General features: G+C 38.8%; 3 protein-coding genes across 3 annotated transcripts; 2 read left to right on the top strand and 1 right to left on the bottom strand.

Moving 5' to 3' along the window:
- The first annotated feature begins 763 nt into the window (after positions 1–763).
- LOC147519413 (transport inhibitor response 1-like protein) lies at positions 764–1,737 on the top strand. Its single transcript, XM_086591013.1, has 2 exons — positions 764–1,386; positions 1,514–1,737. The coding sequence occupies exons 1-2, from the start codon at positions 905–907 to the stop codon at positions 1,638–1,640; spliced, it is 609 nt and encodes a 202-aa protein (XP_086447139.1). The 5' UTR covers positions 764–904; the 3' UTR covers positions 1,641–1,737.
- On the top strand, positions 1,615–3,258 carry LOC147519412 (transport inhibitor response 1-like protein). Its single transcript, XM_086591012.1, has 2 exons — positions 1,615–2,014; positions 2,105–3,258. The coding sequence occupies exons 1-2, from the start codon at positions 1,736–1,738 to the stop codon at positions 2,861–2,863; spliced, it is 1,038 nt and encodes a 345-aa protein (XP_086447138.1). The 5' UTR covers positions 1,615–1,735; the 3' UTR covers positions 2,864–3,258.
- Positions 3,259–6,332: 3,074 nt separating this feature from the next.
- On the bottom strand, positions 6,333–10,566 carry LOC147519411 (pyridoxin (pyrodoxamine) 5'-phosphate oxidase). Its single transcript, XM_086591011.1, has 13 exons — positions 10,272–10,566; positions 10,169–10,207; positions 9,913–10,080; positions 9,717–9,822; positions 9,197–9,363; positions 8,842–9,084; positions 8,553–8,641; positions 8,327–8,377; positions 8,061–8,151; positions 7,666–7,770; positions 7,495–7,565; positions 6,832–6,927; positions 6,333–6,739 (listed from the first exon to the last, which is right to left on the bottom strand). Exons 1-13 carry the CDS (start codon positions 10,542–10,544, stop codon positions 6,673–6,675), a joined length of 1,566 nt encoding a protein of 521 aa, XP_086447137.1. The 5' UTR covers positions 10,545–10,566; the 3' UTR covers positions 6,333–6,672.
- Between the last annotated feature and the right edge of the window lie 3,069 nt (positions 10,567–13,635).

Here is a 13,635-nt window from a genome sequence, read left to right as displayed (position 1 = left end):
GCGGAAAGTCCATAACTTATTATTCTCAATTTCTTTTCTCACTTATTTATCCAATAGTTTCTAAAGGTTTCCTTTCCATACATAATAAAATAAACAGACCAAAAACACCCTTAAAAAAATGACTATAATCTCCCTCCCCCATCACTTGATTCAAAAGAACTTATCAAAGCATGGCAAAAATAGCAAAATTTTATGATATTACAAATAGTTTAACAACTTTGGCTGGGTTTTGACTTCTTCCAAATTTAAGACCATTTTTATCTGAGCAGGTTGAACTTTGAGTTTGTAGATTATTATACATTTTTTAAATATAAATGAGTTTTAAACTGATGTAGTAAAAAAAAATATATATATAGGCTCCTACCTAAAGCCCCACATTTTTGTGATTGGAGTGTTATATTTGCTTTTAGCAGTGTATATAGCCCCACTGGAGGAATGAGTTCATGTGTTAAACCTGTATGTCAGCTAGGGCCACTTATATATATATACCGTACACTCGGTACACACGAAGATTTTTAACTAGACAAATTACGGTTATATATATATATATATATATATTAGACAAATTATTCTCTCTTATTTATTTGATTTTCAAGTGGAACTTTTCCAATCTAAAATTTCATCTTAAATCTGGTACAATCAGTCAAAATCATGAAATGGAAAGTATATTTGAAGTTTGTTACGAGGAATGAACGTTCTCTAGTTGTATTTAAGAGAGAGAAAAAGTAGTTGAAAATAACGGAGTTGAGTGAATAAAGTGGGTGCTCACCTCACCTCAGCCTGGCGGCATTGCCTCATTGGATGCTCCAACTTTTATATCTTATTAGCTTATAGCCTTTATCCAACATACACTCTCCGGAGTTTATTTATATCCCGAGTTATTATTAGCAGATCCCATCGAAAAATGTCGGAAGAACAACACGCTTCTTCTTCTTCTTCTTCATTCCCCGAAGAAGTACTAGACAACATACTACACTTCCTCCCTACACGTCACCACCGAAACTCATTCTCACTAGTTTGCAAAACATGGTATAGAGCCGATACACTAACCCGACACGAACTATTTATCGGTAACTGTTATTCCATTACACCCCAGAGAGCTATTCAAAGGTTTGGTAATATTAAATCTTTGGTGTTAAAGGGTAAACCAAGGTTTGCTGATTTTAATCTTATTCCAGTTAACTGGGGTGCTCATTTTAAGCCATGGTCTACTTGTATGACTAGTGCTTATCCATGGTTAGAGAAGATTTCTTTGAAACGTATGTTGGTTACTGATTCGGATTTGCTTCTTGTTTCGAATGAGTTGCTTGGGTTTAAGGAACTTGTTTTGGATTTCTGTGAAGGGTTTGGTACTACTGGTCTTGCTGCTATTGCTACTAATTGCAGGTAATAACTCTTTTTAAGCTTTTACTGTTTTGAATGTTGTTGTTATTGCTTTATGGATTTAGGAATATTAAGCTGGTTTCGTATCGATTTGAAGCTTATATATTGTTATGAAATGTTTAATTTTCAGACAACTTCGAGTACTTGATCTGATTGAGAATGCAGTCCTGGAGGATGCTTGTGATTGGATATCCTGTTTCCCGGAGAGTGAAACATGTCTTGAATGTCTTGCTTTTGATTGCATTGATACCCTGTAAACTTTGAAGCGTTGGAGCAGCTGGTAGCTCGGTCTCCGTCTCTAAAGAAGCTTAGATTGAATCAGCATGTCCCCATTGAGCAGCTCTGGCGCCTGATGGTTCGTGCACCACAACTTACGGATCTTGGAACCGGATGCTTTGTTTCAGCCGACCCTATGGTACAAGTCGATGTACAAAGAGACCTTCCATTGGCTTTTGCAGCGTGCAAATCCTTAGTCTCGCTCTCAGGATTCAGCGTCATTGTGCCCGAGTATCTCTGTACCATATATCCTGTCTGTGCCAACTTGATCTCTCTTAATTTTAGCTATACCACCATCAACACCGAGCAACTCAAATCATTTATACGCCATTGCCATAAGCTTCAGAAACTATGGGTGCGTATCTGCTCTTGTTTACGTTTCCTGGTGCTATACATCTACTATTTGGTGGAATTTGGATTCTTAAGTAGTTGCTTTTACTTGCAGGTTCTTGACATTATAGGTGACGAAGGCCTTCAGGCTGTAGGAGCAAATTGCAAAGACCTTCGCGAGCTTCGGGTTTTCCCCTTGGATGTTCGTGAGGATGCTGAGGCTCTCGTCTCCGAGGAGGGCCTCCTTGCAATTTCTGAGGGCTGTAGAAAACTCCAATCCATTCTATATTTCTGCCAACGTATGACTAATGCGGCTGTCGTGGCCATGTCAAGAAACTGTCTTGAGCTTAAGGTGTTTCGTCTCTGTATATTGGGGCGCCATCTGCCGGACCACCTAACTGGAGAACCCATGGATGACGGTTTTGGAGCCATTGTCATGAACTGTAAGAAGCTTACCAGGCTTGCTGTATCTGGTTTACTAACAGACAAAGCCTTTAGTTACATTGGGAAATATGGGAAATCTCTTCGGACCCTTTCTGTTGCTTTCGCTGGGGACAGCGATAGGGGATTGAGATATGTGCTTGAGGAATGCCCCAAATTGGAGAAACTTGAGATCAGGGACAGCCCATTTGGAGATGCAGCTTTGATATCTGGTCTTCATCACTATTACAACATGAGGTTCGTTTGGATGTCTTCGTGTAAATTATCACGTGAAGGTTGTAAGGAAGTAGCTCGGAGAATGCCTCAGCTAGTCTTAGAAGTTATTGTGGACCCGCTTGTAGAGGATACTGGTGAAGCTGTTGAGAAATTGTACATGTATCGATCTCTCGGGGGACGAAGGAGTGATGCACCAAAGTTTGTGTCAATACTGTAGACTTGTTTGTTGGATTTGAGTATTGTATGAATAGTTCGATCACATGGATGCCACCAAGTGTGTTAATGTGGTTCAATCTTGTTGGAGGGATTTGTTCAGGTTGTATTTAAAATTGGCAAGAGATTCCTTCACTATTGTTTGAGTCTTTGAGATGATAGCACGTCTTATTCCTTTGAAACGTAACAGTTGATTCTCTATCTTAAAGTTGGGAAGAAGAACTGATGTAGTTCATTTATCTTTAGAGTAAGATAGGTTTATCAGGCGTTGTATTAGTAAGTGCATGTACATGTCTATTCTTCCTCCTAATTGTTAACGAATGGCAACATGACAAAGTCTGGACTGGTTCAATGTTGTAATCTGGTGAATATGTTAAATTCTGTCCGAGCTATATGTGCTCTTGTTGTTACTCTTGTTGTTAGCTTGTTCGGCATTTGCATTTGTCTTCTGTATATACATGGAGCTTGCTTGTGAGGAGTCAAAGATTCATAAGGTGGGATTGCAATTTCCCTACCATGCCATATATCATAAGTGGTGTCAATCCTGGAACTGTAAACACTAGTTTCAAGATTCTTACCTGCAAGTGAGACTTCGTTGACAAAGATTCGACTGGTAGGTTTAATGCCATTTAGGTAGTTTTTGACTTCCTGAGTGCTTGCCGTCTACATGTTCTCCACCCACTGATTGATAGTGATGGTTTGCAAGTGATGAGGATCAGATAAGCTTAATTGCGGTGACTTGTTCTATGCTTCTGTCATTCTGTTTGTATTTATGCAGGACTTAAGTCTTCCCGTAAGCTATCCAGTTCTTGAAGTAATTTTTTTACATGCCCCTTTCAATGGTTCTGACTTCTCACCAACACATCTATACAAGTTCGTTCTTTGACAAAGGGAGTCTTTAATCACTGATTCGCTGTCTGGCCTCTCTACGTGATGAGTTCCATTTGAAGGTTATATCTGTGCTCGATAATGTGGAGTGGTACTGTGAGCTTGTTTTTCACCTCATACTAAAACGTCAGAAGACTTGCTTTAAAAACAAGTTTAACAAAGGGACATAGAGCAAGACTTCAGATGACCTCGTATGGTCCATGGCTTTTTAACGTACAACACAACTGAATAGTTCAACTGATTCCCACACTGAAAGCTGTGGGACAAGCAGACCCACCATTCTACCGTTTCAAATGATCATGAAGTTGTCTGTACAATGTTGCCTTACAGAAAAGGTTAACATTAACAGAAACAGTCTTCAGTATGATGCCTTAACATATTGACTTCAGGGTCCCATTTCACTATACAGAAGAAGGGCATCCAGGTGATGAGCATCTCACGAGTCTTTAGCTTGGGAATCATGATCATATATACTTCAAATCTTGCCACAGGACGAAGGGATACAAATGCAACGCATGAGACCCTACCCGGCCACCCCCTATGCACAACGCATGTGAACCTAAACCACATAGCTCATAGTTTAACTCCCATATAAAAATATCTATCGTCAAGTTGCCGAGAGATCCCAGTTGCATAGACTTCAAATCCGACAAAGCTCAATCCCATCATCTGATCATCCAAAGACCAAAGTATAAGTTGAAGTCACACCAGAATGCCGGATATGGGAGAGAGAGGGCAGAAGGGCGTCCTTTTCCTATATGTTCAACTAGTTGGGAAACACAATAATTTTCTCCTTGAATGAAGTATTCAGTGATAATATAATAATGAATAGTTTTCTTGTATCCAATTATTGAATCCCATGAGTTGGTCCACGAAGGTTAGTGTTCGAAATAAGAAAAAAAAAACCTGTTCAAGTTACTGATTCTTTTAGGTTGTTTTCATACCACCAATTAGCTACTTGCCTATCTGATGTCACTGGAGTTCTTTCATTACTTAAGTTCAGTTGTCATGTTATCGTATTCGTGGTAAGAATGATATATAGATGGTTCCAAAGTCCAAACATCTAGAAATATCATCAATGTATTGATCATTTATTTATTGGAGGGTTAACTAGTATTATCCCACTAAATGAGCCAATTAGGATCCCCGATGAAAAAGGGGGGGCACTAAATGAGCCAATTATGGGGGGTGTGTGTGTAAATACTAGTTAACCCTTCTTTCTTTATTTCCACTCTGCTCACATGCACTGCTCTCTCTGTGCTATATGGACTAGAAAGTAGAAACCAGTTTAGGATAAGTGCTTTTGGAGTTGGTCGCTCTTCACACGAGCTTCAACAAAGTCAGGAACTAGATTCTATTCTTGTGGAGGAGATAAAAATCATAAAAGTAAAACTTCAACTTTTGCTGCTATACCTCCATAAAAAAGCGGATAGGGATGAAGGAATGTAATTGCAGTCTCCAGCTGTATAGAAGCTTCTTTTTCGTTCACAATAAAGCAATTTTTGTAATCACAATACCAATATCTAAGGATGTATCAAACCAAAATGCCATCTCAAGGGAATTGTCCGGAGTAGAATATCAGGAGCATCACCGATGTCCCGTTAATCTTTCTGCAAATTTATCTGTTGATAATGCCGTTGCATTCAAGTTTTACTTGTATGCAGTACTAGTCCATACAATGGGAGTTTGCATATCAAAACATCCAAGAAGTTGAGACATCCTTTTGGTTTTGGCTAATTATGCAAAGGGTGCTGTAGATTTGCATGAACTCTTCGAACAACCAAAAATCTCTATCCACTCATTCAGAAGAACCCCATCCAAACAAAAAGTAGTGTAGTCACCTTCAGTAGAATAGCCCCTGAAAAAAGTTGACACAGCTATGCCTTCAAATGGTCAAAGGGAAACTCGAACACCTAATTCCTCGAGTTCTTTTTCTACAGTGGGCCTAACTGACCTGAGAGCAACCATGCTCCGTGGCACGCCTAAGAGCATCTCAAATTAGGCATGTGAAAATATATAGAGATATCCACAGCCCTTTTGATTAGTTTCACCTTCCACAAAAATATTTCATACCAAAGAAGCTTTACAAACCTTAGAAGGTTAATCATTACATCCAAAAAAAGGTTTTCCAGCTGCTGCTGCAGCCACTGTTACTACTACTCCACCTCCTGCTCCTCCTACCACCACCACTACTACCCCACATGTCAAATATAAAAATTATAATAATTGAACTTGGAACTAAGTCACTCTCCTAACTTTCCCTTCTAAAACGTATTAAAACAGTCTGTATTTCCAAGTAAAATCACCAAATCCCACACCACGTCGGCACATCATACTCTACTTGGAGTTTGGGTTCGCACACCACTGCAATCGCCTCTTAAGTGCACAGTTGGAGATGCTCCACCAAGAGTTGAGACAGCAACAACAGGCCACATGCCCTTCCCTGGAGAATTTCCATTTGCAACGACCCAGTGGAATGGTTTTCTACTTTTCTAACTCCTGTTAGATTACAACCCCATTCACTAATTCTCCTTGTCATGCAAAAGGAATTTTTGTAAAGTAAATTGCATCAGTTGATGTGATTCTTTTACAAGAAGTGAGCGGTATTTCATTATACTGATCAAGCCTGATGTTTTTTACATCTACCGGCTCTATTTGTAATATATTATTGCCAGTTTCCAACACATAGAAATGCAAAATTTGCAATCATACAGGTATATTGGGCTGGGCAAGTAAGAATGTATGACAGGCTACCAATTTTTCACATATGAAACGCATAAGACCAGGTTTACAGGACATACCTAAAGGCAAGCCAAGCGGCCCCTACCCCCTAGATGTACCTATTACTGGAAGTCTGGCGACAATATCGGAAGGGGATAATTTACTCCAAGACTTGCTTTATAAGGAAGAAAGTGAAATTACTAGTCATGGGGCCAACCGAACTACACTCCATTCTTGCCTTCCATCAACTTCTTGAAGAGAATATTGCAACCTGTAGAAAGCGAAAATATTGTCATTAGTTTTATGTCTAGTACGTAATCACTTCATTTTATAGCTAAAGATCTGCACAAATTCCGAACGCACCGATCATGCAAGCGAGATGGCTGTCCTTGCCAGAATTCAAACATCTCTGGTTCAAGCCTGTATCCTCCCCAATGTTCAGGTTTAGGAATCAAGATGCTGCACGTTCAGAGACAGAGATTTGATTGTTTTGTCAGAATTTTCACTCAATGAAAATTATACGAAGCAGTGAATAGTATCTAGATATTAGTATATGACTGATGGCCAAAAATAAAATGATTTGATCTATTATGTTCCATAAGTAATGTTAAAATCCCTTTACATAGATATAGCCCAATCTTGTTGAATGATTAGGAAGTTCCAATCTTGTTAAACTCCCTTGTTTTTGGAAGTTCCTATTCAAAGAACACTGAATAAGGAAATATAAATGTCAAAGCCAGACGAAACAGAGGCTCTTGCAACTATGGCCTGGTAGGTTTCTTCATTACTTGATAAGCAGGAGGAAAGGAAGGACTAAAAAAGATACATAAATAAATAGAAGTTTTAAAACCAGACTTATCACATTTGAATTCTTTCAATTTGTCTCTACTCGCTAGGTGATTGTTTTCAATGGCCACAAAAGATCATACCAAAAAGTTCTACTCCCGTGTGAGCAACTAACTGCAAAACTTAAATTAAAGAACAGACGTTCTAAAATAAAGCTATAGAAATATTTGTGAAACTCACCCCTCGGAAAACTTAGCTTCCAACTCTTCATATTCCTGGTGAAGTATATGCCTTCCAGGTACGACAGTACTCTGAAATGATGCAACAAAAGTGGTTTTTATGATTGAATTTTATTTTTTTCGAGGTTCAAACTAGTTTAACAAATTCAGTGAATATTAAAAGCACACCGACCTGCTTGCTGACTATTGCGCCAATCTGACTTCCACGAGGACGACTATGGAAGTATTGCTCTGATTCCATATTAGAAACTTTCTTCACAGGTCCTTCGATTCTCACCTGCAAATTATTCAAGATTGCTTTTATAAAAGAAAATATTCCAAAGAATTACAGATTTGTTTTTGGTACTTAAATGATGTTTCAGCCCATAGTTGTTGAAAAGTGAACAGGTTCAGGAAATGCTTAGAGAACCACCTCCAAGTATTTTTTACTTCAGAGCGGTAGTCCATCACTAGTTTCCCCAAAGAAACAGCTGAAGGTAGGTTTCGATTTTATACTGTCAAAGTAGTACGAAATAGGCTACAAAGTCACAGTAACACAATGTGTAAGAGACCTTGAATGATATTCACCTGACGATTAAGACCACCCCAATAGAAAAGAATTGCTGCACGAGGATTTTCTGATATCTCATGTCCCTTTTTGCTGTCATAGTTGGTGTACCTAAAGAAACATAAAGCATGCAATAAAAGGTGGATTAGCATCAGTTTGAGAAACAACATTGCCATTTAAGCAATTATATGCTTTTCTAATTACAGGAAAACAAACGGAGGTTGAATTCAACTGAATCAGGTTAAGGTTTTTCAAAAGTAAGTAGCAGACGTAGAACAGTACTAACCAAACAAAACCATCTTTATCGAATCCTTTTAGCAACACCATTCGTGATGAGCTACAAAACAGAAAATAATATACCTTAACATAATCAGTATGTAATTCCTTCCACCAAATGATAAACTCTCACAATATGTAGTGATTCTGGTTCACATTGGCACTTTGGCAGTAACAGATGATGAGTATAACTTCTGGTTTGGGACAAAAGAAAAAGTGATAGAGAAGAGGCGTACGGCTTCCCATTCTTGTCAGCAGTTGACAAGGCCATAGCATTTGGTTCATGCAAGGCAGCAGCAAGTGCATCATCAAACCATTTGCGAAACTGCATGATATCATACACTTAGATCTTATCTTAGCTTCGCATAATTAAGATGAAAGATGCAGAAAACTACATTCATCGTATTGTCCTGGTTTCTTACTCACTGCGTCTATTATAGCTGATATTCATGGATAAATCTAAACTGCATCGGTCAAAGTGGCTAGACATTTCGATTAATGATCATATTAGGAATATTCTAGTACCTGATCTATAGGATCATCCTCTATCTGATCCTCAACAAAATCTGGAGAAATATAATTCTCTCTTAGAGCTGAAACATCAATTTTCGGAGGCTTTCCTATCCGAACACACATGGAAGTGCCAGGGTAAGATGGAAGATTAAGATTATACTTCTCCGCAATAGGTGGTGGAATAAATCTACCCCCAAGAAAATGGTGTGGACCACAGAATTTCTTGGCACCCAACTTTGGAGCAGTCAATGAAACCTGAAGAAAGCTATATCAGATAGCATGAACGGAAGATGAAAAAACATGTTTATATTCACGATTAAATGGAAACTGATAAGGAACACAGCATAAGAATAACTATAGCACAAACCAGTATATCAGGTTTAATCCCTGTGCCATCAATGTCTCCTTCTTCAACATGCCACCCAGAGGGGATATCTACAGATAGAATAACAGCTGATCTCTGATGGGTCTGATCATACTTGTTTAGAGAAACCAGCCTCTGGATGAGATCATCAAAAGGTGGTCTTGGAGCACCTGAAGATTTTAATATGCCACAGTGAGACACAATGAGATATAATATAGTTTGTACTTACTCGAGAAGACATTCGTATGGTCAAAGTAAGGAGATTTTTATTAATCTTGTTTTGCTTTGTTTTTCATTTTAGGAGAGAAAGAAAGAACCCCAGAAAGAAGAGTCCTTCCCTAGTGAATATCTTCATCTATAACTCTTTACTCTTATAATGCCTCTCACAATCTATGATAACTGTGACGATGAATACTTTGATTGATTTATGCATTGTCTGTAGATGTGTGTGTTTGATAATCAACGGCTCAACGCAGGGAGGCATAGGCACTCTTAAAAAAAAAACAGCCAAGCTAAATATTACCATGGAACGAGAACCCAAACATCGCATCTACTACAATGTCAAAGTCCCTTGACAAGTCCTCCGGTATGTCTTCAACTGACAAGAAAGGAATCGCTAATGACTCCAGCTACAAAAACTACATCGTATAAGTATATCTCAACGAACCAAGTCAAGTATAACACACACAAGCTATCGAGTTATAACCATATTAATATACCTGAGTAACTAGACCAGTATAAAGTGAGTTTGAAGTACGCTTGGGATAACATATACATGGTTTATATCCAAAATGGTATAAATGACGAGCAGCTACCAGTCCATCTCCACCATTGTTTCCTGGTCCGCAAATAGCAAGTACACGCTTGTACTCACTCGGTTTATAGACCTGATAAATATATATATATATATATACACTAATAGTTAATTAGTTATCTCAAGCTATACAAATGGTGAGCATAGGGCGACGAATATACCTCTGCAATTGACGTGGCAACACTTAAACCAGCTAATTCCTGAAAACAATGTTTTGAATTAGACGTAATTAAAGAAAAATGGAAATGAAGCATTTTATATTACCATTAATTGATCAACGCTAAAACCAAGTGGGCCCATGAGAAGTTGATCAATCTCAGCTGCTTCTTTTGCCGAAAGATAAGTGTCAGCCATTCCTCGAATTGACGTAGTACTAAAAAAGGTAGCACGAGAATATTGTAGAGGAGAAGGAAAGACTGGGAAATGATTGTGGAATGGGAGAAATGGAGACGGAGAATTGTGAGTAGTGTTGCTAACAGATGATAATAAAAATAATCTGGTGAATGTGCATGACATTGCTCTTCCTCTGCTTCCCATCTATTATTACTTCATTCTCCCTCATAGGAGTCATAGCTCATTAACTGGGTTCTAAGTTGAAATCACATAAGCCCATGACCATCAAGTTGGGCCTCAGGTCCAACCCGAAATCAATAAATATAAAATTTCCGTTCTCAAAATTTGCAAAAATATTCACAGGACCCAAGTGGACACTACTCAAAATGGAGGTTGGGAGAAGAAGATGAGCAAGAAAGATAAGCTCACGGATAAAGAGTTCATGAAGGACCCAAGTGAGATAACTTATGAAGTTTGAATCTATTTGTTGAAGTATGTAGTGTCGGTCTCACACATTCTATAAGTGTGAGACCGTACCTTATTTAGCTTGTTGCTATTTAGGTAATTCCATATCTAGTATAAATATATGAATTGTAGGTTAGGGTAAAGATACTCTAAACCTTACCTTCTTCTTGTGCCTCCATCTTTTCTTTTTCTTTTTCTACACACTCAATCCCTTTAACCTAACAAGCTAACCACCATATGTATCTCCTAGCATAAATAACATGGTATCGGAGCCGACTCTGTTTAGAGAATGTTAGGAGAGAGATCCTCAATTTCAAGGTTCCAGTTTTAGTATTAGTTGGTGTCTTAGTATTGTTTCGCTTCCGCAATCTCTCGGTATTGATAAAGAGGAGACGTCTGTCTTGCAGTTTTGCAGTTTCATATTCTTTTTCATCAAGTGAGTTTTTCTTCTCTTTATAATGACTAATGTTGTTCCAAAATCCGATAAATTCGATAATACGTCTGTTTTCTCTGTTGGTATGACCTCTGTCAAATTGGAGGGTGTTGCCAATTACCTTCAATGGGCAGAGGCAGTTATTGTTTATCTTACTGGAAAAGGTAAGAAAAATCATCTGACAGATCCCCCATATGATAAAGGAAAGACAACCTGGACAAAAGATGACGCCTTGGTTAAGAATTTCCTGTGGAATACTATGGAGAAAGATGTTTGTAATACTGTGCGGTTTTTTAAAACCTCGAAGGAGATTTGGGAGTATCTACAAGAATCATACTCTCAATCTCATAATACTTCTCGTATCTTTCAGTTGTATGAGAACATCTTTCATCTCACTCAAGGAGATATGTCTATCTCTGAATATTACAATTCTCTTCGTAGCAAGTGGGAAGAACTGAATATATATCACCCACTTACTACAGACATAAATCAATTGAAGAAACAAAGAGAGAATTTTCGAGTCTCCAAATTCCTATCTGGGCTACGTCCCGAGTTTGCTAATGTGAAAGCCCAAGTTCAAGCTGAATCTAAGCTCCCTACTCTGTCTGAGGCTTACTTTCGTTTGTCTCATATTACTGCACCTCCTCCAAGGCACAATGACAGTGCGGCTTTATTGATCCCTCCAAGCAGTAATAACAACCCCTTTTTTGGTCGTGGTAATGGCAGTAAAAGAGGTAGAAGGGGTCGTGGCCGTGGAGGTGGTCGTACCCAAAGGAGTGGACGTGGTTGTGGTATTAGCAGTTTTGAGCCTTGTGAGCATTGTGGGTGCACAAATCATAGTGCTGATTTTTGTTGGGATATAACAGGACCCCCACCTTTTCACAAAGCCAACAATGCCACAGTAGTTGATCAGAAAGTGACTGATTTTCAATGAGTTCAAGAAGACTTTGCAGCCCTGATGAAGCGGATACAAGCTATTCCCAGTTCATCGAGTTTGTCCGACTACCCCACTGCGACCCTAGCCGATTCAGGTAAAACATGTCTTCATATAAGTGGTAACAACTCTTGGGTTATTGACTCAGGAGCTTTTGATCATATGACAGGTAATCCCCAGTTGTTTTCTAGTCTTGCGTATACTCACACACCATCATATGTCACATTAGCAAATGGGGCTAAGGCTAGTATTCTTGGTCGGGGTACTATTCAGTTAACTCATAATATATCACTTGTCTCAGTCTTGCTTATTCGAAATTCCCCCTTTAATCTATTGTCTGTTCATCGTCTCACCCAATCTCTTCACTGTAATGTCATGTTTTCTTCCACTCATGTTGTGTTTCAGGATCTACAGACAAAGACACTAGTTGGTGGGGGGTATGAGCACGAGGGCATCTATTACTTTCAAGATGATTATGGACACTCTCACCAGAAGCAAGCTCTTACAGTCTCAGTCTCTCCTGTTCAGTGGCATAAACGTCTTGGTCATCTTCCTCTAGCTAGTTTGCTAAGTTTAGTTCCCAGTATTTCTTCAATTCTAGTATTCAGTCTTTAGGTTGTGAGGTTTGTGAGTTCGCTAAACATCGTCGTGCTACTTACAAAAATAGGTTAAATAAGTGTTCTAGTGCTCCTTTTCAGTTAGTCCATTCAGATGTCTGGGGTCCTTGTAGAACCACTGGCCTTTTTGGAGCCAAGTATTTTATTACATTTATAGATGATTTTTCTCGTGTTTTTTGGGTCTATATTATGGAAAATCGCTCTCAAGTATTCTCTCGTTTTCAAAAAATTCTATCTTTGAGATCACTAATTGGTATTCGCACGACACATGCATGTTTTTCGAATTGATAATGCCAAAGACTATACCTCTACAATATTCTAGAGTTTTTTAGATGACCATGACATTACACATCAAACCTCCTGTGTGAATACACCTCAACAAAATGGGATTGCTGAGAGAAAGAACAGACCCATTCTTGAGTCACCCGATGCTTAATGTTTCAAACAAATCTCCCAAAGTTTTATTGGGCAAAGGCAGTCCCTACTGCCACATACTTGATTAATCGTATGCCCTCTTCAGTATTAGGGGGGAAAACACCACACTCTGTTCTTTTTCCTGGTCAACCTTCTTTCCATCTTCCCCCTCGGATTTTTGGTTGTGTCTGCTTTGTTCATAATCTTCAGCCGGGTCGTGATAAGTTAGACTCTCGTGCTATTAAGTGTGTTTTCCTTGGGTATTCACGTACAAAGAAAGGGTACAAGTGTTATAGTCCTCATCTGCGCAAATCATTTGTCTGTGCTGATGTTACTTTTTTTGAAGATGTCCTCTGAACCATTTGAGGATTGTGTTATGCCATCTGGTGTTGCTGGATATGATCTTGGTGAAAATGAGGGAGCTCGTGAAGA

Source organism: Coptis chinensis, chromosome 2 (assembly GCF_015680905.1).
Source record: "Coptis chinensis isolate HL-2020 chromosome 2, ASM1568090v1, whole genome shotgun sequence".
Lineage (NCBI taxonomy): Eukaryota > Viridiplantae > Streptophyta > Magnoliopsida > Ranunculales > Ranunculaceae > Coptis > Coptis chinensis.
The sequence above is the reverse complement of the archived record's forward strand: the minus strand, read 5'-3'. Positions and strand labels throughout refer to the sequence as shown.